The sequence below is a fragment of the Eurytemora carolleeae genome, unplaced genomic scaffold, assembly GCF_000591075.1.
Source record: "Eurytemora carolleeae unplaced genomic scaffold, Eaff_2.0 scaffold33, whole genome shotgun sequence".
NCBI classification, from domain to species: Eukaryota; Metazoa; Arthropoda; class Copepoda; order Calanoida; family Temoridae; genus Eurytemora; species Eurytemora carolleeae.
Window position 1 is genome coordinate 179148 of NW_019396220.1, and position 27494 is coordinate 206641.

The 27494-nt window shown below is 32.4% G+C and overlaps 2 protein-coding genes across 2 annotated transcripts; both read right to left on the bottom strand.

Annotated features, from left to right (window-relative positions):
- Positions 1-605: 605 nt before the first annotated feature.
- LOC111698518 (retinol dehydrogenase 12) lies at positions 606-5263 on the bottom strand. The gene is made up of 7 exons (XM_023468874.1): positions 4900-5263; positions 4649-4693; positions 4466-4590; positions 3094-3255; positions 2008-2151; positions 1246-1346; positions 606-1055 (listed from the first exon to the last, which is right to left on the bottom strand). The coding sequence occupies exons 1-7, from the start codon at positions 4975-4977 to the stop codon at positions 625-627; spliced, it is 1086 nt and encodes a 361-aa protein (XP_023324642.1). The 5' UTR covers positions 4978-5263; the 3' UTR covers positions 606-624.
- Positions 5264-7047: 1784 nt separating this feature from the next.
- Positions 7048-26773, bottom strand: LOC111698519 (osmotic avoidance abnormal protein 3-like). Its single transcript, XM_023468875.1, is given in 19 exon segments — positions 7048-7822; positions 8363-8539; positions 9445-9559; positions 10838-10980; positions 13848-13948; positions 14566-14700; positions 14772-15026; positions 17000-17038; positions 17120-17194; positions 17664-17740; positions 19951-20075; positions 21291-21519; positions 21710-21913; positions 23223-23366; positions 23768-23880; positions 24201-24267; positions 25857-25994; positions 26296-26451; positions 26570-26773. Coding segments are annotated over 19 exon segments (2592 nt in total). The 5' UTR covers positions 26654-26773; the 3' UTR covers positions 7048-7607.
- Between the last annotated feature and the right edge of the window lie 721 nt (positions 26774-27494).

The following is a 27494-nucleotide window of genomic DNA, read 5'->3' on the forward strand; positions in this document are numbered from 1 at the left end:
CGCAATCAATATTCTCAGCAGGCTCCTCGTACACAGATAGATAGATAGACGGAGAAAAAGAGAGAGAGAGAGAGAGAGAGAGAGAGAGAGAGAGAGAGGACGAGGTTTTATTGAAAGGAAAGCCAAGAAAGTATTCAGGGAGCAGATAATTCTATTTAAATAAAACAATTGACCAAGTTACCATTAAATCTTCTCCATTATTGATCCTTGAATTGATATTTAAATAATTCAACCATCCTTCAAGATTCCAAAATGATTTCTTGTGTAAATTTAAGATTTTTTGTCAGACGCCAGATGAGAGAATATTTAATTTGATATTGAATAAAATCTTATAAATTATGAGAAGGCAAGGATTATTTATAAAGGATTTATAAAGTTCATATCCCAGATTTTTTTCTGCCAAACTAGCTTAAAAAGACCTATTTACAAGGAAACTAAATTTTAAGAGTTACTTACCCGATTAACAACAGTACCCTTTATTCAAAGGATTTCATCGGTTGTGTTTGCCTTTATCGGATTTATAATACGGAAGACATTGTCGTTTTTACGTCCGAATTTTCCTTCTTAGAAAACATTAGGAAATGTGTTTACTCTTGTACAATAAACATGATAATAAGACATGGTTTAGAATATGCTTTCTTCCTCTTGTAGATTTGTGAAGAACGTACTGAAATTCCATAGTTTCTCCGCTAACGCGGAATCACTGGCTCTCTCCGACACCTTGGCTATCTTACACCCGGTAAAATAATTTCCCGAAGTTTCCTTCCCATCCTTAGATACTGCAAGGTGAACCATGTTCTCCACAGCATTATGTTCTCGTGTGGCACTGAACCAGTTGAAACTAGTTCTTTGTTTACCAATATCATAACAATTCACAGCAACAGGTATCTTAGCAGCAGCACATCTCACCGCCAGCTGACGAGTAAACAATAGGTTGGCTAGCTGGGAGTTTGCAAACACAGTCTTCTTGTTAAATCTGAGTTCTGAGTTTAGATTATCTATCTCCAGGTCCGCAGACCATAGGTCCTGACCGGCTGGCAGTAAAATTCGTCCGTCTATAAAAGAGAAAAGGTTGAAGTTTAAACATTAGTCTGAAAAAGAAAAGAGAGAGAAAATAAAATGTGGAAAACTCATTTGAATGAAAAGAGAAGCCAATTGATAATTGAGAAGCAAAGAGGAAAAGGAAACAAGAACGGGCAAAGGAAAACATAAGAATACTTTAGGAAGAGAGGAAGAACGAATTACCTGAGGAAGAAAGAAGAGAAAGAAGAAGGTTTGAGAGAAGAAAGAAACCAAGATAGTTTGTTGCAAGGTGAACTTCTACTCCTGTTTCTGTTCTGTACAACCTAAAATATGAATTTATTTTAAATTAAAGGAAGTGAAAATTGCTAAACTTGAATTCAGTTCGAAATCGATGTTAATAATCTATTTTTATCTGATGTTTAAGTATTAATAAATTGTAAAAAAAAGTTTTTTGCTGAGAGCAGTTTCAAACTTTAAACGAAGAAAGTCTTCTTTCATCCGCCATATAATAACTTCTACTATAAATGCGGTAAAAATGTTCTTTTTTAAAAAAGTTAAATATGTTATTTTAACCGTAATAAAAGTTTAATTCAATTCAACATTTTTTGATTATAAAAATAAAAGTGCTCGTTCGAGATTATTTGAAAATTCTGAATCTTTACTGCAAAATACCATATATCCAGGAACCCAAAACTGGTTAACCATTTCATTCTTTATTCTGAACACTCCCTTTCAGAATCTTTCAGCTTTTCTCCGGTTTTACTTCTAACTTTTAATCCTTACTCTTGACTTTTTCATTCTTTCATCCTTCTACTCAACTTATCAGATACTCATCCTCAAACTTTGTCCTCATTAGAAACTTCTTGTCTTCTCATTTTCCTAATCCTAACCTTACTTTAAATTTTGCATCATTTTTACCACTAGAATATAAACTAGGATAATCTGTATAGTGTCTATACCTGTCTAAGGATATAGTGTATATACCTGTCTAAGGATACGCTCCCATTACAAATGAGAACGTCAAGTCTGGTTTCGTTTGACAGGACTTGATGAGCAAGATTTCGAATACTCATCATATCAGAGAAATCAATTTTGGCAAGACTGAGTCTAGTTGTGTTGGCAGTTTTCCTGAAATAAGATGATTTTCACTTCTTGGTAATTTATACTTTTTTCTTAGTGATCATATAGTATAGTATAGTGATTATATAGTTGATTATTTAGTATAGTATAGTGATAATATAGTGATTATGTAGTATAGTATAGTGATTATATAATTGATTATATAGTATAGTATAGTATAGTATAGTATATTATAGTATAGTATAGTATAGTATAGTATAGTGTAGTGATTATATAGTGATTATATAGTTGATTATATAGTATAGTAAAGTGAGCATATAGTATATTATGTGATTATATATTGATTATATTGTATAGTATAGTGATTATATAGTGATTATGTAGTATAGTATAGTGATTATATAGTGTTTATATCGTAAAGTATAGTGATTATATAGTGATTATATAGTATAGTATAGTAATTATAACCGCAAAGGATGAGACTTTTTGCAGACTTTTTTCAAACATTTTTGGTTTCTTACAACTTTTAACTTGTTCCTTTCTTCAGAAAATTATTCATTAGATCACTTGAACTATTTACTTAAAGCAGAAGACCGAATTCAACCTTCAAATCGTTAATTAAGTTTTCAAGTCTCAGTATTTGTGGGTAACCCTGTATGATGTATCTAAAAAAACAGAAAGAAATCGCAGAACAAAAGTGCTACATACTTTCCTTTGACTTTCCTAAAAACATTTCTGATTTTTTTATTTCTGTTTGAGAATATTTGTTTTGTACTTTATTCTTTATATACTATTATCTTCTGTAGCGGATATTTATTTAAATCATGAAAAATTTTAAAAGGGTAAAATTACAATTGTTTTACACTTTTGGTTTTACGGTAAACAAGAAATAGTTTTAATAATACCATCCTCCCATCACTGTAACCCCAAATATCTCAATTATTTAAAAAAAATTAAAATCTATAAATACTAGTGCTAACCAAACCAAACCTGATAAATTTCATTGCCTCCTCTCCTCTCTGCATATTCCTACAAGCCAGTATAATCCTTGCTCCTCTACTGGCCAGCTCCCTGGCTACCTCCAACCCTCTCCCTCTGTTTGAACCAGTGATCAGGACGGTTTTATCATCCATCCTCTCCCCAGATGCATAGCTTAACAAAAGTAAACATTTGCCTAAGCCGGGAACTTTTAAATACGCGGAGTTATTTTTAATCTCTATTAAGAAGAGAATGACCAATCTCTAATGGGTTAATCCTCGAAGTTTGACTAGTTTTGACAACCCCAGAGTTTGGTTAATCTCCCAATTAGCATACAGTGATAACCAGAAAACTCTGAAATAAGAAGACGACTTCTAGACTTAAGTTATGAATTTAAATGGTCTAATAACCATGGGACACAGAAATTGTGCAGTGTAAACAGACCCATTTCACTTCATTAGTGTTTTAACAAGTGTCTAGTAAACCTATTTTCTTTGAAAAAACGTCAAATACACTTATAAAGTCGTCTTCCTATTTCAGGGTTCTCTGGCTATCACTGTAGAATGTATCAAACTTATCTAGATCTAATTGGTTACATGAAACTCAAATCCAAAATCCTGACGTGAATCCGACATTATTTTTGTTTAAGTGAGCCATCATTTAAGAAACTGGTGACCAGTCTCAAAACCTAATTTTATAATTTTGACATCTAAGCAATTTGATGTCGTAGGCATTAAATATTTACAAATCACAATTTTGCTCAATCCATTTGTCAATGTTGGAAATATTAAGGTTAGCACCATCTGGTTGCATAGATATAGAGAAAAAAATTGAAGTTTGAGGCGAGGAATCTGATAAAAACGAGAGAGAGAAAATATTTTAATCGTGACTTTTTGTTACAACACAAAGTTGGATGTCAAGTAATCCGGTTCAAAAATCAATAAGCAGAGAACAATCTTGATTTTACCAAGTTATTTAAAAAACTATTTCATTTTTTATTCATTTAAGACTCAAGTGTTTATTTTGATAAAGAAGCTAGTTTTTGTATTAGAGCTAGAGATTAAATAGTTTTAAAGCATAGATTAATCAAAATAACAGATAGGACACTAAATGTCGTCTTTTCAAGATTAGGATGAAACTCGTTCAAAATAACCCTGAGGCTGAGGCAGAAACCCAGAGGAGTTTCGCGCCGTCGGCGTAGAATTACAAGACAGAAAGAGCCTGTTCTGCCTCAGGGTTATTGTGAACGAGTTTCATCTGTTATTTCAATTAATATATGTTTTAAACTTCATGAAGTCCCCGTAACTGAAAGTATTTGCACGGGGGGGGGGGCTGATTTAACTCAATTTATTTAAATATCAGATTGTCTGTGAATTATATTTACCATGGGATTGTAATGGATTGGAAGAGTTTGAGTGCAAGAAGAATCCAGAAAGAGAAGACGACTGCTCCAATGATAAGTTGAAGAAATGGATTCAATCTCTTTACTAAACCTAGAGAACTGCAACACTGAAATAAAGAAGAAATAAGTTATTATTTATATTTTTTACAGAAAATTTATTTATACCTTTTTAAAAATCTCAGTAAGAATATTTTCAGTTGGCAGAAAATCCTGAAAAAAAAGAAAAAAATAGAGATAGTTGCCATGAAGAACATTTGGTTTAAAACTAAATTTCGAATTTGCAACATTATTGAATGTCGTTTTTGGAATAGGGAATTCAATAGGAAGAAAATGGAGATAAATCCACGTTGATTTAATTTCTATAAAAGTGTTCTTTGTGAAACGTCTCTCTGGCGAAAAAGATTAACATTAAATACCTTATGAGTGTACGCTACAACCTCAAGACGAAGATCCTCTAGGATTTGTCCCAGGTTTGGAACTATACTCCAATCCATCCTGTAGGATCCTGTAGGATCCTCATGGTACTCGCAGGATCAGGATTCTACCAACTCACTTGTCTCCAGGGAAACTCTAGGTTTAGATGGGAAGTATAGGTTTATGGTTTCCATGTGGAAAATTGATCTTAGTGATTGTTGAATGGTTTCAGTACAGTTTTTTATATTTTCACAATTTATCTTATGGATTTTCTTCGACATAATTTATTTTAGTGGCAGTGCCAAAAAATCGACGTTTTTATCTGAAAACCTGTTTCATTTCTTTCTGAAATTATAATAATGTAATTCTATTATTTATCCTATTTATCGTTTAGTTTTCTGGCATAAACTCTTGACTGGATAAGTTATGTATATGCTTATTCTAACACCCTCCCTCTCTTCCTGTCTCTCTACACTAGTAATCTCCTACTGTGTGAGAACCCGGAGACCGGAGTACTAGTATCCGATGGTAGATTTGGTCTTAAACCATAGATCAGCTGTTCTCTACCTGCTCTCCAACCATCCATTCAACCATACAGGGAGGTCGTCTAGTCGAAATTTCATATTCCATAATTCGATCTATCTTCTATCTTGGTCGCTTCTGTTTCTTTTTCTCTCTATACGCACTCCCCTTCCACCGTATTTTTATTCTTTCCTTGCCCTTGACTCCATCTTGATAATCTCCTTTCTCTACACTTGTTCTTTCCTTTCCCTTGTCCATCGTCATCTTTCCTTTCTCTACTCCTATCACCTTTCCCAAATCCCTCTTCATCCTCCCTCCCACACTTCCACTTGTTTTATCCTTTCCCTACTCCATATTTTACTGTCCTTTCTTTACATTTCAACTTTTACACTTGTACTTTCCTTTTCCTTCTCCATCTTCTCTTCATCTTTCCTTTCTCTACAATTTTTCTTTTCTTTACCTGCTCCATATTTAAGGTTCCTTTCTTTACACTTGTTTTTTCCTCCATCATCATCTTTCTTTTCTAAACTGCATCTTGTCTTATCCTTTCCCTACACCACCTTCTCTTCATCTTTCCTTTCTACACACTTCATCTTGTTCTATCCTTTCCCCACCCCATCTTCATCCTCCTTTCTCCACACTTCATCTTGTTTTATCCTTTCCCCACCCCATCTTCATCCTCCTTTCTCCACACTTCATCTTGTTCTATCCTTTCTCTACTCCATCTTCATCTTTCCTTTCTCCACACTTCATCTTGTTTTATCCTTTCTCTTCTCCATCTTCATCTTTCCTTTCTCCACACTTCATCTTGTTTTATCCTTTCTCTTCTCCATCTTCATCTTTCCTTTCTCCCCACTTCATCTTGTTTTATCCTTTCTCTTCTCCATCTTCATCTTTTCTTTCTCCACACTTCCTCCATCTTCATCTTTCCTTTCTCCACACTTCCTCTTGTTTTTTCCTTTCCCTACTTCATCTAAACCTTCCCTTTATCTACACTTTACCCTATTTTACTTCTTAAAAATATAATCCAAAACGATTATTTTGGTAAAATCGTTTATAATAAATCGGTTTGAAATAATGTTTTCTTAAATATTTTTATGCAGAGAAAAAACTTTAAATAGTGTAATAAAAGCTAACTTTAGGAAAATAGAATTCTACTTTGTGAGAAACATCTCAGATTCTTTTAAACCTTCTTAAACGCCAGAAAACTTAAATGTTTGAGAACTGATCAAAAAACCTTTTTTCTATCCTTTTCTTACTCCATGTGTATTTCTATTCTATACATTGTATTTCATGCCTTTCTCTACAATCCGTTCCCTCCATTTTCCTTTCGTTTCCCCCTGGTTATTAAATAAAACATTTATTTCTATAGAATTATAGACAACTACACAATTCATATAATAATCATAATAATTTCATTTCATTGAAAATAATTGTTTAAATATAAATAATTTATAGATGATAACACAGATTGTAGATTGTTCAGTTTACGTATCACTAAATCAGTGCAATATACAGGGTTACCCACAAAGTATAAGACTGTAAATACGACCTGAAAATCTATCTTAAACCTATCTTAAACAGTATAAATTCTGTACAGTCGTCTCTGAAGTCTCATTCTTCGTGGGTTACACTGTACCTTCTATATCAGCAATTTACCAAACCTTGTTAGACGTTCTAGAGATGGTTTGATCAAAGATGTGTAAAATTTGGTCTTATCTCCAAATAGATTTAGAATAAGAACCAAACTATGTTTTAGTTTTATAATTATTACATATCACCAGCTAAACCTACTTTATCAACTCTTGGAAAAATATGAATATTCCTTTTATGAATAGATTAGCCAGCTTAAAACAGCAGGGTCGTTTTTACTTTATAGATATTATTTTACTTGAGATGTTGGATATATATTCTCTCAACTATGTTAGAGCTTGCAAGAAAATCAAAGCAGGAGTATTAAATATTTTTTTATCAACGTTGTAAAAAAATTCATAATTAGTTCATCTTGTTTTATTTGAAAAAATGCAAACTATTATCTTTTTTAAAAGAATAATTAGAAATTGAAAAAAAATGCTTTTGTTTGTTCTTGTCCTAGCTAGGCATGGCCATTTTTTTGGTATTAAACAGCTAATATTTTTAGATTTAGAGTTAGCAGGGACTGAAAGAGCTGGTTAGTTAGAAATTAATTCTAAAATGTTCCCATGGTGTTAAGGATCGGTGTACTTTTCTTCTTAATATTATTCTTCCCTAGAGCTCCCATACTGGGTAGAGCTTCTAGCCTGGTTGGTTTCCGTTGTGGAGCATCACCATGGTATATACTGGTTGGACCAGAGCTGGAGTAGTTAGAATAGGAACCTAGGCTGTATCCTCCATACTCAGTAGTTCCACCACCACCTCCATTATCTTAATTTTAAGAAAAATAAAATGACTTTTTTAGGCTCTAAAGAGTTCAACAAACATGGATATGGGACTTTATTTAATGACAAAAGAGGATAATTTTCAATTTATAAAGAATCAACGTTGAGTAAAAAATGAATTGTAGTATTTGAAAAAAACCACTATTAATCTCACAAAATAAATGCAAAGGAATTGAGTCTTTGTCACAAACTCAGAACTCGTACTACCTATATCTTTGCAATCCAATTATTTGAACCTTTAATATTTCAAACTATGATTATTTGATCTAATACAATCAATAGTTTGAAATATCAAAGGTTTACAACATTGGGTTGCAGAGATAAAAGGATTAGAATATCAGAGCTTGTGGAAAAGACTCAAACCCTTTCTTAGTTGGAAACAGGGCTTCTATAACAAATTACAGTTGGTTTAAAGTCAACCAGGGCTCTGGAAAAATCCAAAAAGGCAAGTATTCTTTGCTGCAGACTAAAATATAGGTTTACTCCTGGAGGTTCAAAATCTTAAAGTAAATAATGAAGAGCTTACTAAGCCAGGTTGGTCCCGTAGATGCCGGGCCCCAGTTCCTCGTCTCCCTCCCGTTGTTGACTGCATAGGAGTTGTTTAATCCAACCGTGTTTAGACCAGAGTTGAAGGAGGTAGCTAGAGCTGAGTTCAGGTTTCCAGATACACCTGGATTTAGTCCAGACCGAGGTCCTACTAGATCTAAATAGTTAATAAATAAATAGTTCAGAATCTAGAATTTTTCTATGGTTTATAAGGTAAACAAGAATAAATAGTCCTCTTTTCATGCTGAGTTCAAAATAATGAAAGGTGACATTAAAATTTTAAAATTGCGATTGAAACTTTCTTTAGTTTAAAAACTTTTTAAGTGTAATATGTACTCCAACTTTTTAAAAGTAGCGATTTGTGCAAAATTGTATAGGTTATATTTTTAAAAAAATACAGAAAAGAAAACATATGCATACATGCATTGTAAATAAAAAGAATACATTAAGATTGATAAATGAAAAGTACCAGCTCCCGGGAACTGTAACAAAAATTATAAAGTTTATAAATAAAATATCATCAGTATCATCAATGTATTTTTAGTAAATCCTAACACATATTTTTTCTGGATATTGCTACCAAATCCATGGATAACAGGATCAGGATAACGGATTTAAAACGCAAAAATCTTTAAATCCATTAGGTTGGAGTTGGGTTCAGCGCGGAATTAGACGAAAAAAAGAAATACTATAATCATGATTTTCTAATCCCTTTATCTTCTGAACAGTGGAAATTGTGTAAACCTTCTATGTTTCAAACTAAGATTAATTGTTCTAACAGAATTTATAGTTTTTAATATCTAGGGTCTACGACACTGGGTTACACATATTTAGGGATTAGGAAATCAGAGTTTGTGGCAAAGACTCATGGTCGGTTTTCATAGCATCATTAATCTTACATTATCCATTTAAACCAAACTCTAAAGAATTGTTAAAAAAATGTTTACATTACTGCTAGATCATATATGTACATTAAAAACTTCAAACAATCCTTGTTTGGATTTTTTACAAATCAAACGATATTAAACTTTGAGTTGAAAATGCCAGTTTGGGAGTTGGTACCTTTAAACTTACTCACGGCTCTCTGCGTCTCCTGCGCCTGCGCCATAAGCCGCGTTGCACGCTTTGGTTTAAAATAGTTTCCGGCAATATCCTCCTCTTCGCTCTTAGCCAATTTCTAAACAGGTTTTAAATTCAAGATGGTTCTTCAAAGAACTGATATAATATTTTTGTCCTTCTCTCTTTCTCTGCAGATTGTAAAATAAGTTTATCTCATTTATGAACAAAATTGTTAAGAAGATGTTTTGCTTTAAAGAAACCACGTCCACTATTGATGGTCATTAAATGCACTTAATAAATATTCAGTTGGTTACAATATTTGAACACAATGATCACAGATCATAATTCTTAAAAATATTTTAAACTCATTTTCTTCTTTCTTAAATTTTGTTTATTGCTTGAACAAATTATCGTAAATATTGTTATAAGGAAACTTCAATAATAATTCTGCAAATCTTAAACAAAACAATTTTGTCTAAAAAACAGTAAAAATCAAACGTGAATATCATTTTGAATATTAAAAGAAGCAATCCTTTTTAATTTTAAAGGTTCTGGAGCTCTGATCATTCTAACACTATATGTTTCAGACCAATTAACACATGCACAGAATAGTGAAAAATAGAATGAAGAACATACGCAATTTAGTATTTTAAAAATAGAAATTATTCACAAATGTTGTGCATTGTGCTATGTGCAGTATAAAGGGTTACATTGCATTTGTAAGTTCAAGCAAAATGACTGTTTCATCATATTTGTGAAGTGAAAAAAAACTATTTAAAATCTCTTTTCATCTAAAAAAAGGTAAAGATATTATGAATTAGAAACGAGATTTTGAATGGTTTGTCCTGGAGTATCTTTCAACTATGATGATATGTTCAACGTTTTATAATTTGATAGAAAACCAAAATATCCGTCCCGACAGATTTACTCCAGGATTGTTGTGTAGGATGAAAAGTGCTCCAGAACCTTAAACTTCTCCGAGTACAGTTAAACATCTAAGTTCTCCATGGACAAGATCAGAAAGTGAGGTAAGTGAGTTAACAGGGGCGTATATAGGAATTAGTCCAGGGAGGCTCAACTTTTCTTAACTTTTCATAGGTTCAGCCACTTCCAGAGGCCCCCTTGGAACTATGACCCCAACTTTCCAGGGGTGCACATGCCCCCTTATATACGCCCCTGAGTGGGTAAGCAGGGGGGGGGGTAAACCTGGCTGAGTACACCAGCATCATCATCAGATTCATCTTCACGCGCATTATCATCATAGTTTTCAAGATACTCGGAATCCTGGGTATGGGATGTGGTGGGAGGACGGGAATCCTTCCCGCCGACAGAGTGCAGATTTCCTAAAATTCAAATCATGCATTTTTCTGGATTTAAATCATGGTTGGTTCTCAACCTTGACAAGATTAGAATGTTCGTCTTCAGAATCATCGTCGAGAGCTTGCAGACGAGCTGGAGCTGTCCTAGATAGTCCTTGTCCTGGTTCTACTCTCACTATTTCGGGTTCAGGCACTCCGTTTAATATACTCCCGAATGGTCCTTGTAAATATATACTTGAACTTTGTAATTCTTTTTCAATATTTGATTTAGGTTCACTAATAAACATCAATTACTTGAATATTAAAAAATTATTCAGTAAAAAACTGTTAAATATTTTATGAAAAATCCCTGTGTACTTTGACAATATTTTAACCAAACGTTAATTTCTTGTATGTTTATTGTGAATAGAATATAGTAAATATTTTTTAAACGTCTAAATAAAGAATCTGGATAAATTTCCCGTTGGATGTCTTGTATCCATATATCTAATTACATCTTCTAATGAAATATCTGAATATATCGTATAATGGAATATCTGAATATATCGTATAATGGAATATCTGAATATATCGTATAATAGATTATGTGTATGAGATATCTCTGAACTTTTCAAAAATCATAAATATTTGATAGTCTGGTTTATATTTCTCTGTTAAAGTGAAGGTCCTGAAATCCCGGGGTTTAGCGGAAAGTTACCAGCGCTGCGTGGAGACTGGAGAATGGATAAATAATTCAACTTGTTGCTTTCTAAATCCAATATATGTATCAGACCATCCATTTTATACGCAGCACCATCCCCACACAACCCTATCTGGCACTCCAGTTTCCAATTCTGAACTCAATTAAAAATCACAATACTTGCTAAACTCTAATATGCAATTTTTATCTCCGTTGTTTACATTACAGTATTAACACTCCAATATCCAGTTCTGAACTTCATTTAAAAAAATTCTACTATCCACACAATACTTTCTAAACTAAAAAATCCAATTTTAAACTCCACTATTCACACAACACTATCTAAACTCCAAAATCCAATTTCAACTCCATTATCCAAACAATACTTTATAATCCCCAATATCCAATTTAAAACTCCACTATCCAAACAATACCATCTAAACTCCAATATCCAATTTAAAATTCCCTTATCCATACAAAACCATCTAAACTCCAATATATAATCTAAAACTTCACTATCCAAACAATACCATCTAAAATCCAATATATAATCTAAAACTCCACTATCCATACAATACCATCTAAACTCCAATATCCAATTTAAAACTTCACTATCCAAACAAAACCATTTAAACTTCAATATCCAATTTAAACTTGAATATCCAAACAATACCATCTAAACTCCAATATCCAATTTAAACTTCACTATCCAAACAATACCATCTAAAATCCAATATATAATCTAAAACTTCACTATCCAAACAATACCATCTAAAATCCAATATATAATCTAAAACTCCACTATCAAAACAAAACCATCTAAACTCCAATATCCAATTTAAAACTTCACTATCCAAACAAAACCATATAAAATTCAATATCCAATTTAAACTTGAATATCCAAACAAAACCATCTAAACTCCAATATCCAATTTAAACTTGAATATCCAAACAAAACCATCTAAACTCCAATATCCAATTTAAAATTCCATTATCCATACAAAACCATCTAAACTCCAATATCCAATTTAAACTTCACTATCCAAACAATACCATCTAAAATCCAATATCCAATTTAAAACTTCACTATCCAAACAAAACCATTTAAACTTCAATATCCAATTTAAACTTGAATATCAAAACAAAACCATCTAAACTCCAATATCCAATCTAAAACTTCTTTATCCAAACAATACCATCTAAACTCCAATATCCAATTTAAACTTCACTATCCAAACAAAACCATTCAAACTTCAATATCCAATTTAAACTTCACTATCCAAACAAAACCATTTAAACTTTAATATCCGATTTAAACTTGAATATCCAAACAATACCATCTAAACTCCAATATCCAATTTAAACTTCACTATCCAAACAATACCATCTAAACTTCAATATCCAATTTAAACTTCAATATCCCAACAAAACCATCTATACTCCAATATCCAATTTAAACATGAATATCCAAACAAAACCATTTAAACTCCAATATCCAATTTAAAATTCCATTATCCATACAAAACCATCTAAACTTCAATATCCAATTTAAACTTGAATATCCAAACAATACCATCTAAACTCCAATATCCAATTTAAACTATCCACACAATACTTTAACATTCCCAATATCCAATTAAAATTTCCACTATCCAAACAATACCATCTAAACTCCAATATCCAATTTAAACTTCACTATCCAAACAATACCATCTAAAATCCAATATATAATCTAAAACTTCACTATCCATACAATACCATCTAAACTCCAATATCCAATTTAAAACTCCACTATCCACACTATACTTTAAAATTCCCAATATCCAATTAAAAATTCCACTATCCATACAATACCATCTAAACTCCAATATCCAATTTAAACTTGAATATCCAAACAATACCATCTAAACTTTAATATCCAATTTAAGCTTGAATATCCAAACAATACCATCTAAACACCAATATCCATTTTAAAACTCCACTATCCACACAAAACCATTTAAACTTCAATATCCAATTTAAACTTGAATATCCAAACAAAACCATATAAACTTCAATATTCAATTTAAAACTTCTTTATCCAAACAAAACCATCTAAACTCCAATATAAAATCTAAACTTGAATATCCAAACAAAACCATCTAAACTCCAATATTAAATTTAAAATTCCATTATCCAAACACAACCATCTAAACTCCAATTTATCCAGTATAAAATTCCACTATCCAAACAATACCATCTAAGCTCCCATATCCAATTTTGAATTTAAAACTCCACTATCCAAGCAACAGTATTTAATCTCTATAACTTTCTAAACTCCAATATTCTTCCTGAATTTTCTAAACTCCACAATCATCCACTAGCTACATATCCTCAGTCCACCTAATAATTGAAAACGTATTTGTTACCTGCTGGGGGCAGTTTAGTCTTGTATATTACAAGATCAGGTACTCGCCATCTCTGGGTTTCATCATTCCATACACTCTCCTGCTTTATCTTATCCATGTTACTAAAATATTACAAGGATTAATCATTACTCAGGGTCAGGTTTGAATAATAGCTTGAGTTGTATAGCTCCTTAAAGGGACTGTTAAGGTAAAATAAAAGGGGGTAACGGCTAAGGCCTAAACATTTTAGGAGTGGATCATAACCAATAATAGTTTTATCTGATGTCTCTGTCTCGAGAAATTGATATGAAACTGGGCCCGAGAATAATATAATACATATTCTTTTTTTAATAGATATAATTGAATTTAATCGGGTCGCGTCTGTATCACGTGACCGATTATTCCACCAATGACAGTACAGTATTTGGTCATGTGGCTCCGTCTATATTGTGAATGTCCGCCAATGGCCGTGCAGTATTTGGTCACTTAGGGCTACGTCGACAATATTACATATTTGTGACTTTTAGTAGTTCTCGGACACAGTTTTATATCAATTTCAAGAAACCGGGACATTAGATAGAAATACTATTGGTCGTGATCAACGCCTAAAATTTCTAGACTTTAGCCTAACCTTCGTTTCATTTACCTTAACAGTCCCTTTCAGATTGAAGTTTAAAAAAATCATTTAATACTTTTCCCATTTAGTAACTATTTTATCTAATTTTGTTCAAGAGAATACCTGTAATTACAATCCTTTCTCAGGGTAGATTGAACCTTGTCTATCAGTGTCTGGAGAAGAATTAATTGTTGATCCTGAGATCGTATTGTATCTAGGTACTCCTGGCGATCCTTCTCAAACTCTGACTGGAGATCACTAAACAATTAAAATTTGTCATTTTTAGTTAGACCGAAGATTTAATTGCAAATTCTTCAGATTTGTCTCACCTTATTTCACTGTTGAGTCCTCTTACCCTCTGCTTCATTCGTTTAAGAGCAGCCGTCTTCTCACTTAATTCAGTTTGTATATCATCATAAACCTTGACTAGAACTCCATCCTCTACATCTACATGACCCAGAGCCTCACCTAGAACCTTTATTCTTTTCTCAGCAGCTTTCTTTCTCTTTAATCTTCTCTCCTTGAGATCTTTATCTCCAGCTCTCTTCCCTCCATCAAGCATAGACTCTTGGAGTTTACGCAACCTAGATATATTTATTTTAACCTAGAACTCTTGGAGTTTACGCAACCTAGATATATTTATTTTAACCTAGACTCTTGGAGTTTACGCAACCTAGATATATTTATTTTAACCTAGAACTCTTGGAGTTTACGCAACCTAGATATATTTATTTTAACCTAGACTCTTGGAGTTTACGCAACCTAGATATATTTATTTTAACCTAGAACTCTTGGAGTTTACGCAACCTAAATATATTTATTTTAACCTAGAACTCTTGGAGTTTACGCAACCTAGATATATTTATTTAAACCTAGAACTCTTGGAGTTTACGCAACCTAGATATATTTATTTTAACCTAGAACTTTTGGAGTTTACGCAACCTAGATATATTTATTTTAACCTAGAACTCTTGGAGTTAACACGGCCTAAATATATTTATTTTAACTTAGAAATCTTGGAATTAACACGACCTAGAAATATTCATTTAATCCTAGAACTCTTGAAGAATACACAACCTAGATATATTTATTTTTAATCCTAGAACTCTTGGAGTTTACGCAACCTAGATATATTCATTTTTAATTCTGGAACTCTTGGAGTTTACGCAACCTAGATATATTCATTTTTAATTCTGAAACTCTTGGAGTTTACGCAATCTAGATTTATTTATTTTTAATTCTGGAACTCTTGGAGTTTACGCAACATAGATAAATTCATTTTTAATTCTGGAACTCTTGGAGTTTACGCAATCTAGATTTATTTATTTTTAATTCTGGAACTCTTGGAGTTTACGCAACCTAGATAAATTCATATTTAATTCTGGAACTCTTGGAGTTTACGCAATCTAGATATATTCATTTTTAATCCTAGAACTCTTGGAGTTTATACTACCTAGATAAATTCATTTTTAATCCTAGAGCTCTTGGAGTTTATACAACCTAGATATATTCATTTTTAATCCTAGAGCTCTTGGAGTTTGTACTACCTAGATTCATTTATTTTATCCTAGAACCCTTGGAGCTTACACAACCTAGATATTCTTAATAATTCTAGAACTCTTGGAGATTACGCAACATAGATATATTCATTTTTAATCCTAGAACTCTTGGAGTTTACACAACCTAGATATTTTTAATTAACTCTAGAACTCTTGGAGATTACGCAACATAGATATATTCATTTTTAATCCTAGAACTCTTGGAGTTTACGCAATCTAGATTTATTTATTTAATCCTAAAACTTGGAGTTTACGCAACCTAGATATATTCATTTTTAATCCTAGAACTCTTGGAGTTTACGCAACCTAGATATATTCATTTTTAATTCTGGAACTCTTGGAGTTTACGCAACCTAGATATATTCATGTTTAATCCTAGAACTCTTGGAGTTTACGCAACCTAGATAGATTCATTTTTAATCATAGAACTCTTGGAGTTTACACAACCTAGATATTTTCATTTAATTCTAGAACTCTTGGAGTTTACACAACCTAGAATAGTTATTTTATCCTAGAACCCTTGGAGTTTACGCAACCTAGTTATATTACTTACGCAACCTAGAGATATTCCCTTCTATATCACAATAAATTCTTGAAATGCACACCATAAAAAATTTGAAACAATATTTCAACTGTTAAAAATATTTTACAATCTTCTGAAACAAAGTTAATAACTTTTCTAGATTTAAAACTACTTTTATTGTATTCTAGACGTAAAACAAATTTATTGTAAAGCAAACTGTGTAGAAAGTTAAAAACTAGAGAAAAAAAAGTTAAACATAATTAACTGAAAGTTAGTGGGCAAAGTTTGACCATGAATAATTCATATATGTTAAGGTTGAGCTGAGGTAGATTATTACTGGGTTTCAAGTAAAAAATTGAAATAAAACAGTTTGTTTAATAATAAAACCTATTTAATTTTACTCAATGTTCGTCAAACCTCACATTAATTTTTTAATATGAGAAATATTAAAAAAAAATATTTTAGACGGACTTACTTCTCTAAAGCTGCCTTTTGCTCCGGACTCATCGTATTCCTGGAATAAAGAACAAATCATTAACAAAAATTGTACTAAGATATTTTAAGTTTCTCATAATTTTTGCGAAAAAAATCTTACGGTTTTACAGTTTCCCCATTCTCTGAGATGGGTCTAGGAACAGCTGTTATATCTGTATCTGTATCCGTCCCAACACTGAAAAAGAAAAGCCATTAAATATATACATCCCAAGGTTGTTTGTAAAGGTTAGATACTCGAGATACTCTGGATGCGCTCCGATGTTTAGAAAATGTCGTTTTCATAGCAATGGACACTCAAAATCATCATATGACGTAACTAATAATTGGCGGGGCTGAAGTGACAACGTTGTTGGTAAGAGGGGGGGGGGNATTGTCGAGCTGACCCAGAATCAAGAATTGTCGAGCTGACCCAGAATCAAGAATTGTCGAGCTGACCCAGATTGAAGGATTGTCGAGCTGATCCAGATTAAAGGATTGTCGAGCTGACCCAGAATCAAGGATTATCGAGCTGATCCAGAATCTAAAATTGTCGAGCTGACCCAGAATCAAGGATTGTCGAGCTGACCCAGAATCAAGGATTGTCGAGCTGACCCAGAATTAAGGATTGTCGAGCTTACCCAGAATCAAGAATTGTCGAACTTTACCTTTCTGGTATTGCTGAGACAGCTCTTTCATTTACTTCTCTTAGCTTTGCTTCATAATGTTGTTTCATCTCCTCAATCTGTAACAATATATTTATATATATATCGTTATATTTATATAATTTATTTACAGGTTGAGTAAAAAAGTGTAATTTGCGTAATGAAATTTTATTTTTGGTATTATATATATATATACTTATAACAATATATCTAATTGTAACAATATTTAGCTATTTGTATCAATATATCTACTTGTAACAAAATATCTACTTGTAATAATATATCTATTTGTAACATTATATCTACTTGTAATAATATATCTATTTGTAACAATATATCTACTTGTAATAATATATCTATTTGTAAGTCGGAGGTTTAGTGTGAGGAAGAGTATGGATGGAAGGTATAGTGTGGGATTATTATGGATCGGAGGTATAGTGTGAGGAAGGGAAGGTATAGTGTGAGGAAGGGAAGGTATAGTGTGAGGAATGGAAGGTATAGTGTAAGGGACGGAAGGCATAGTGTGAGGAAGGGAAGGTATAGTGTGAGGAAGGGATGATATAGTGTAAGGAAGGGATGATATAGTGTAAGGAAGGGAAGGTATAGCTTGAGACATGGAAGGTATAGTGTGAGGAAAGGAAGGTATAGTGTGAGGAAGGGAAGGTATAGCATGAGGAAGGGAAGATATAGTGTGAGGAAGGGGAAGGTATAGCGTGAGGAAGGGAAGGTATAGTGTGAGGAAGGGAAGGTATAGCGTGAGGAAGGGTATATACGGAAGGTATAGCGTTAGAAAGGGTATATATGGAAGGTATAGTGTGAGGAAGGGTATATATGGAAAGTATAGTGTGAGGAAGGGTATATATGGAAAGTATAGTGTGAGGAAGGGTATTATGGAAGGTATGTGAGGAAGGGTATATATGGAAGGTATAGCGTGAGGATGGATATATATGGAAGGTATAGTGTGATGAAGGGAAGGTATAGCGTGAGGAAGAGTATGTACGGAAGGTATAGCGTGAGAAAGGGTCCGGGGAAAGGAATATTGACATTTTAATCTCTCAATAATTCATAAGTAAGAGATCATTAGAATTTATAAAAATATTTTTGTTCCTTTATTCTAAATTTTAAAATATATGTTGTGTACAATATATAAGTATCTACAATGTCCCAACACCATCTACAATATATATTGTATAAAACATATATGTACAATATATATTATATATCTATATTGATTATTCATAATATCGTTATGTTTGCATAACGTTAATTTAAAACTTTATTGTGCATTTGTAAATAATACGTGGGTCGTGGACTATTTATAAAGTAAGTTTTAAATTATTAATTAAACCAAACTGATAAATTTTTTATGTAACTTTCATTTCTGTTCAGAGCTAAGAATTACTATACCCTAGAAGAGGCATAACCTATAAGCCAAGAGGGGGGGGGGGGTTAGACATCGTTTACATTTTACTGTGGGGTAATAGGACAGATCTGTCACTAGTTTTATTGTAAACAATTAACATTTAGCAAAAAGTCGAATTTCCGCCCCTCCTGCCCTGTCCAGGAAAAGTCAATGGTCCGGCCCTCCTGTCCTGTCCAGGAAAAGTTGATTGTCCGGCCCTCCTGTCCTGTCCAGGAAAAGTAGATGGTCCCGCCCTCCTGTCCTGTCCAGGAAAAGTCGATGGTCCCGCCCTCCTGTCCTGTCCAGGAAAAGTAGATGGTCCCGCCATCATGTCCTGTCCAGGAAAAACCCAGCTTTTTGGCAATCTTTGTTATTGTTGAAAATAAAACTAGTTTCTATGCCGGCTTTAAACCCTTTCTCCTTGGTTTTACTTTCTTAGATGAAAACTGTTCTAAGGATGTTATCAAGATATTTCAGATGTGTAGGTTAAATATTTTAGTAAAATATATATATATATGATACAGCTTTCGTACTGCTCTTATGTGAATACTCAACCCCNTAAAAGGACTGTAATTCGTAATTTCAAGGGACCCTCAATGCAAAGATGGCATTTCATGATTCACAATGAAACCCTAGAAACCATTATTTAAACAATTTTGTGAAAATATTGTTGTTTTTCAGGTTTAAACGTTTTTCTTGTATGTTTTCCTGCAGTAGAAATGCGCAAGTCACCTTGTAGAATCTACAATTGAAAAAAACAGTTTTCAAAATTATAAACATTGTTATATAATTCAAACTTGATCAGAAAAAGCTTTTCGGGGACTTGTTGTGAAATGGATGGAGTATCACTTGAAAATACGCTTACTGTCCCTTTAAGTTGAATCCTACCTCTGATTGTATTTTAGCTTTGCTCTGTTGCTCTGACTTGTATTTCTCTCTGATTTCCTCCATCTCCTTCTCATACTCAATCCGAACTCTAGTCCTCTCAGCCTCAAGTAGCTCCTCGTTTGGCACTGAAGTATTTAGTTCATAAGATCCAAGGTTGTATAATACATTATATACAACCTTGATAAGATCAATACAAAATTTGTATTATAAATTAACAGAAGTACATGTACATGCATAAAGATCATGAACCATTTGTACACTTATGTACATTATACATATCAATTTATAGTACAGTTCCTATTGATACCTTAACCTTATTTTATGAAAAACTACAATAATTTTATTCTATTGAATGTTATATTTTCAATAATGAGTTCTTTGTAAGCTTTTAAAATACATTAATAAAACTTACGTTAATATTTAATATGATTCCCCCACGCACCATCACCATTCTTGACTTTGTGCATATATATATATATGTTAAATAGAAATAGAAACAAGTAACATGTGTCAAACTTATTTTAAACAACAAGCGGAATTGGTTCTCTTAGCTTATAAAAGCAAAATGTTTCACTTTTATTCCTATTTTAGTAAAGTGTCCCTTTCTATATTTGGATTATTTATGAACAACTTTACAGGATTCCAGGTCGAGGTGATGAACGAGGGATTGAAATCTGACCACTGAGAACCTCGCGCTTTGTGAGTTATGTAATTCGGTTAAGAATTGTACTACAAGGAACTGTACGCAGAAAACACACTGCATAAATTAAAACATCTGAACACCAAAAAACACAAAAAATTAAACTGCACGCTGTGTTTCATTTTACACTGAAAATTTACCTCGCTTGACACAGTACACTATAGGTTGTACAACAGTACACCAAAGGTTGCACCACATTATGCACTATAATATAGTACTCTAGGTATAGGTTGCATCACGGTATATATTGCAGTACACTGTAAGCTGTACTAGTTCACAGAAACTATATTACGTTAAAATTATAAATGAAAATATAAATAAATAGATGTATGAATTTTGATAGTTTGCTACTGTACAGAAGTTTGAGCTGTAATACTGCATACTAATTCTTTACTGTACCCCATGTACAATCAATATAGTGAACCGACTATACTTTCTGCTATAAGCTCTGCGAGTATTTTTCTCTACAGTGTATGCTATATGTGGAAAAATGCTCTTCAAAAATAGGATTTTTTTGGCGAAGTTTTTCATGCATTTATGTGAGAGGGTATAAACTGGTTCGGTCTCTTCGTGTCATTTACTCTGTCTGTAACTATCTTTACTATAATTTACAATTTACTGTACTATATACGTTACTCACCTATTTCTCCTATTCCTGGATTCTGTTCTAAGAGAAGTTTAAGTTTCTCTATCTCGGACTGATATTCTCGAAGCATTGCGTCCTTAGGATCTTCGTTAATCTTTGGTTTGTTTTTTATATTTTTGGCACGGTTTGCATATCTGAGGGTGGAGAGGGTTTCATCATAATTGTTATCAGCAGGAGATAAACATGCTACCATCATGGTTTTAGTGTTTCCTCCCAGGGAATCCTAAATTTGGCAGGCTTTAGATTTATCTTTAAAACTTGATTTAATAATATCTGCTGAACTCGCTGATATTTAAAATCATTTGATAATTTTTCCTTATACACTGCTCTGTATTAGTGTTGTGCTTTCGGTTTGCTCGTTTTTCTGTCTTTTTTTGCCTGTTCTTTTAGGGTCAATGTGTTTAATGGTATACCTGGAGCATCCTAGTTAGTTTAGAATCTCTGTACGGGATATGAGTTGATTTCCCGTCTACCAGAGCAGAGATAACATTCCCTAGAGCGGAGAGGGATAGATTTATCTTCATAGCTTCCTTCAACCTATCTCCAGCTGCTCCTGTTTTAGCCTGGCGTTCACTTCCAGCCAGATCAACCAGGTTTAGTTTACCCTGGATATACAGCTCATTATTATTAGTTCAGTGTTACTCATATCCTATGCTTGTATCATATACCTATTCTTGTATCCTATCCTATTCTTGTATCCTATCCTAATCTTGTATCCTATCCTATTCTTGTATCCTATCCTATTCTTGTATTCTATCCTATTATTGTATCCTATTCTATTCTTGTATCCTACCCTATTCTTGTGTCCTATCCTATTCTTGATCCAATCCTATTCTTGTATCCTATTCTTGTATCCTATCCTATTCTTGTATCCTATCCTATTCTTGTATCCAATCCTATTCTTGTATCCTATTCTATTCTTGTATCCTATCCTATTCTTGTATCCAACCCTATTCTTTTATCCTATCCTATTCTTATATCCTATCCTATTCTTGTATTCTATCCTATTCTTGTATCCTATTCTATTCTTGTATCCTATTATATTCTTGTATCATATCCTATTCTTGTATCATATACCTATTCTTGTATCCAATCCTATTCTTGTATCATATCCTATTCTTGTATCATAAACCTATTCTTGTATCCTATCCTATTTTTGTATCCTAATCCTAATCATGTATTCTAGGATTATCCTATTTTTGTATCATATCCTATTTTTGTATCCTATCCTATCTTATTCTTGTATCCTATCCTATTTTTGTATCCTATCCTATCATTAACATTATATTTACGCTGTTTTTGTATCTCGTAAACTATATCTGTATCCTAAAAACATTTTTATATTCTGCAAACATTTTTATATCCTGAATTCCGTCTCTTTGTATGCTGTAAACATGCTTGAATCTTGTAAACTGTATTTGAATCCTGTAAACTATATTAATCTGTTAAACTATATTTGAATCCTGTAAACTATATTTGAATCCTGTAAACTATCTTTGAATCATGTAAACTATATTTGAAGCCTGTAAACTATATTTGAATCCTGTAAACTATCTTTGAATCCTGTAAACTATCTTTGAATCCTGTAAACTATATTTGAAGCCTGTAAACCATATTTGAATCCTGTAAACTATCTTTGAATCCTGTAAACTATATTTGAAGCCTGTAAACTATCTTTGAACCCTGTAAACTATCTTTGAATCCTGTAAACTATATTTGAATCCTGTAAACTATCTTTGAATCCTGTAAACTATCTTTGAATCCTGTAAACTTTATTTGAATCTTGTAAACTATATTTGAATCCTGTAAACTATCTTTGAATCCTTGAATCCTGTAAACTTTCTTTTAATCTTGTATCCTGTATCCTACCGACGTATCCTGTATCCTGTATCCTGTATCCTGTATATGAATAAAATCCTCGATTACGTGAGATGAAAGGCGTCTGATTAAATCAATGGATGGGGACGGATAAAAAATTTATGATTTTGCCGACCTTGAAGAATCTGCATTCATGAGAGTTGATCCTGTTGTACGGTTCTTCCAACCTTTCTCCATCAGAGACTCACATTCCTGTACAGTACATGCGTGTACACATCGTACATTGTATCTTTCTTATACAAATAATATTTAGCAAGAAGGAATTATAGATTTTTCTCATTAAATCCAACATTTTCACCAGTATAAGACCAGGTACTGAATAAATGAACGACCCAACAGGATAAAAAAGATTTTCCCCTTTTTTCGTACTATGTAGTTACAAATGAATAATTTTAGAAGCATTTTGAAGGTTAGAAACATGTGTATTATTTACAGAATAGAGAGATTTCGTGTAAATTAAAACCTGTATTTTTACCTTTGTGTTATGTACAGAATGAAGAGAGATTTCATGTACATAAACTCCAGTATTTTTACCTGTGTGTTATGTACAGAATGAAGAGAGATTTCATGCACATAAACTCCAGTTATTTTACCTGTGTGTTATGTACAGAATGAAGAGAGATTTCATGTACATAAACTCCTTTATCCGGATGTTCCTTTAAATCCAACTTCTTCTTTATATCCTTCCCCAATAGATCCCTGATATACAACCAGTCTAAACATGTTTATTTTAAAATTCATTCTCTGGACGTACTCAATACTCATACAGTAAGACAGGAAGTTATTATTCGACAGTTTTTTTTTAAAATTTATATTGATAATTTGCCACAGTTGATTTAAAATATTTTTACAAATTAAGATGGATAAAGAATTTTGTATATTTTTATCTGTAGCAGCACAGTTTTAAGTCTAACATTTTAAACTTGTTTTGCTTTATACTTGAATATACCAAATATCAGGCTTATCATAACAGTTCTTTTCAGAATCTCATAAAATTTTGAAATGTTTTGATTGGTTTCCTGATTTCTTCATTGTATATCTCCAGGTAGGATGCATGAACTAAATATTTCATGTTCTCACTGGAATCAATAGCCTAAAATTATATATCTATATAATAAAGCTCTTCGCTCATGTAAATATATTTGAATATTGATATGTTAGCTATAGCTGGCCAAACGGCTTGACTGAATAGTCTTACTTTTTTGGAGGGAACCCTTGAGTACCCTTGGGGTAACTTAGGAGAGAACCCTTGAGTACCCTTGGGGTAACTTAGAACCCTTGAGTACCCTTGGGGTAACTTAGAACCCTTGAGTACCCTTGGGGTAACTTAGGAGAGAACCCATGAGTACCCTTGGGGTAACTTAGAACCCTTGAGTACCCTGGGGGTAACTTAGGCTAAAAAAATTGAGATTTTTTTTCTCTTCAAAATCAAGAATCGATTTTATTTTCAAAAATTAATTTTTTTATTTATTCCACGGACATTTCAGATGGTAATTAAGCACTGTAAAGATCTGTACATAAACTCTTCATGTACTCTTTACATTGTACATATATAAATACACCAATATAGTACTTCTAGATACTAGCCATTGTGATGATATTTATATGGGGAAATTATGCTATTTATTAATTAATATTAATACCTTTTCACTTTTTAAATACATTTTTTGTGTCATGGATACATTACACGTACTTAAGTGTGTATACTGTGTATTGTGTATTTCCGTTCCATAAAACCGGCCTTTTTTGTAAACCGTTGAATTAGTTAAGTGTCACTATTTTCAGTGTTAATTGAATCATTCTGACAAATATGTATGTTTTCAACACAAGTATGGCCTTATTTGTGGGTTTATGAAAGAAAAACAATATGTAAGTGTTTAACATAATAAATAATTCATTTTTCATAAACAACTGACGATTGAAAACATTATTAAAGTTATGCAGTATTTTTTTAGTTTTATCTTTTAACAATTATTTCGTATGCTTCCACTTTATTACATTTTTTCTATGTAATTACTAGCTAATACTTTTAGGTTCAAACATTTAAAACTTAAAGACTCTACGGAGTAAGCTACTACTTCCATTCAAATTAAAAGTTTTAAAAATACGGATAATTATCACTCATTTATATATATTGCTTCTTTTTAAAAGAAGACCAAAGAGTTTCCAATGTTTTCTAATTTTAACCTTTTAGCTGAGACGATTCCTATCTTTATAACTATGCATATCAAAAGTAAAGAATATATATTAGAGTGGAATTTAGACAATCCCTCGGTATGAATTTTGTCAGTCCCTTTCAGCCTGAAAGGGAGTTCAAAATGTACAAATCATGTAAATGTTCACACATTATATGCAGAAGAGTACATTAATACAGTATGTTTTTAGACTATCCATTTAAATTTCGAATTTTTTAAAGCTGTTAAATAAACTTTATAAAATGAATTAGGTGAATAAAAACATCATTTGATTTATAGTTATAACGGAAAATCATCGTTTGTGAAGTGAAAGGCATAGAGTCTATGTGAAATTATTCATTGGTAAATAATGAAATAATGTATATGTGAAGTACACCTGCAGTATGGAAACAGTACGACAAAATGGTTGTTTTACACTTTTTTCAAGTAAATTCCACTCTAATATATATTCTATTCTCTTTGGTTAAGGTTTAAGATGTCTGCTTACCTCAAAAATATGCTCGAATGCTCTGGGTATGATTCCCCTCTGTGTGGCAGGATCAGGGATACCCTGCATAGAGAAACTTTTCCCGCAACCCGTCTGTCCATAGGCGAAAACCGTTCCATTGTAACCCTCAAGCACTCCCTGAAATTGTAAACGTTACGCTAATTCTTTTTTAAAAACCTCGAGAACGTAATTTTTTTTTTAGAATCTGATTGATAAAGTGTTTAATTGCTGACTGCAAGATAGACAACCTTGTGACCTCATAGCTCCTCTATATTTGTGTTTACGCACAAGTACGGTTACATATTAGAAATTAGAAACTACAACTTTCTTTTTCATGTAGCTCTTCAATTATAGGGGAGTTATGATGGAAAACTTTACGGGGGCGTGGTTCAATGAATCATGTTCTATAGAATTGTAATTTCCACATATATTTATTTACTTCAACGAGTGCGAATCCGTTGTCATTGTAGATAGCTTCTGTTGTAGAGTCCGGACCATAAACTCCATCAAAGGCAAAGCTTTTTGGTGGAGTGTTCGGTTCATTTGGGTTCGTTATACTGCAGCTCAGGGTTGCAGAGTCCATATGAACAACATTCTGAATATATATATAAATATTATTTAATAGTTTTAGATTAATAATATGATGTATTTTTATTGTTAGATTTATCATTAATATATATCAAACAACCTTGATTAAAAACAATATTCCGAACCTTTGAATTGAGTTCTTTCTCTCTCTTGTTCATTGGACGACATCTTACGATTACTTTAACCGCTTCTGGACCAGCCGAGGTCATCTTGTATCTCCTTGTGTTTATAGAACTTGACAAGATGATCCTACTTATATCTGGAGCTAGCGAGGGTCAGGTGGAACCTTTCTCCGTCTCATTCTTCCATTTAATCTGAAATCAAGAATTCTCAACTATTCTCAGAAGATTACAATCTTTTGTATCTTTCATATTTTGGGTTTAGGATGAGAGGTAGGAATGCCGGAGCGTCAGAACCTTTGCTGAGTTAGGACGGATTTGCATAGCTTTGAATCTGGATTAAAAATTAAATTGCCATGGAATAAAAAATAATATTAGAATCCATTTCTTTTTAAAAATCACAATTCTCACCCGTGTTCATTCAATTCATGCAGTTCAAGAAAATCATGCAATACATGATGTAAAAAAAAGCATTTAGTTGTAGAGATCTGATAAGAATTGATTTTATAATCTTCTCTTTTCCAGGTTTATCTCCGATATTGGAACTCAAACTAAACCAGATATATATATATATATATATATATAGATAGATAGATAGATAGATAGATAGATATATGAGCAGTTTAATGATAAGTAAAGAGAAGCCACTAACTTAATTGGTTTCAAGACAGTATATTTAATGATGTACTTTCTCATGTTATTGGTCAAGTAGGTTATAATTAGACGCAGATTTTTTTGTTTATCAAAAACTTAAACACACGCTTTTTCAAAATTTGTATCTTGTTCTGAAGATTTAAAGGGACTGTAAGCATAGCTTCAAGCAACCCTCCATGCAAAGATGACAATACCTGATTTCAACGGTAACCTTCAAAGCTTTGTCTGATTAAGCACGAAATAGATATTAATGTTTATAATTCTTATAACTAAATAT

Coding starts and splice junctions, on each gene's coding strand:
- LOC111698518 (XM_023468874.1), bottom strand. CDS start 4,977: ATGGATTGGAGTATAGTTCCAAACCTGGGACAAATCCTAGAGGATCTT. Junction 3,256..4,465: donor CAATCCATTACAATCCCATG/GTAAATATAATT, acceptor ACTTTTGTTAAG/CTATGCATCTGGGGAGAGGA. Junction 2,152..3,093: donor GAGGCAATGAAATTTATCAG/GTTTGGTTTGGT, acceptor ATCTTATTTCAG/GAAAACTGCCAACACAACTA.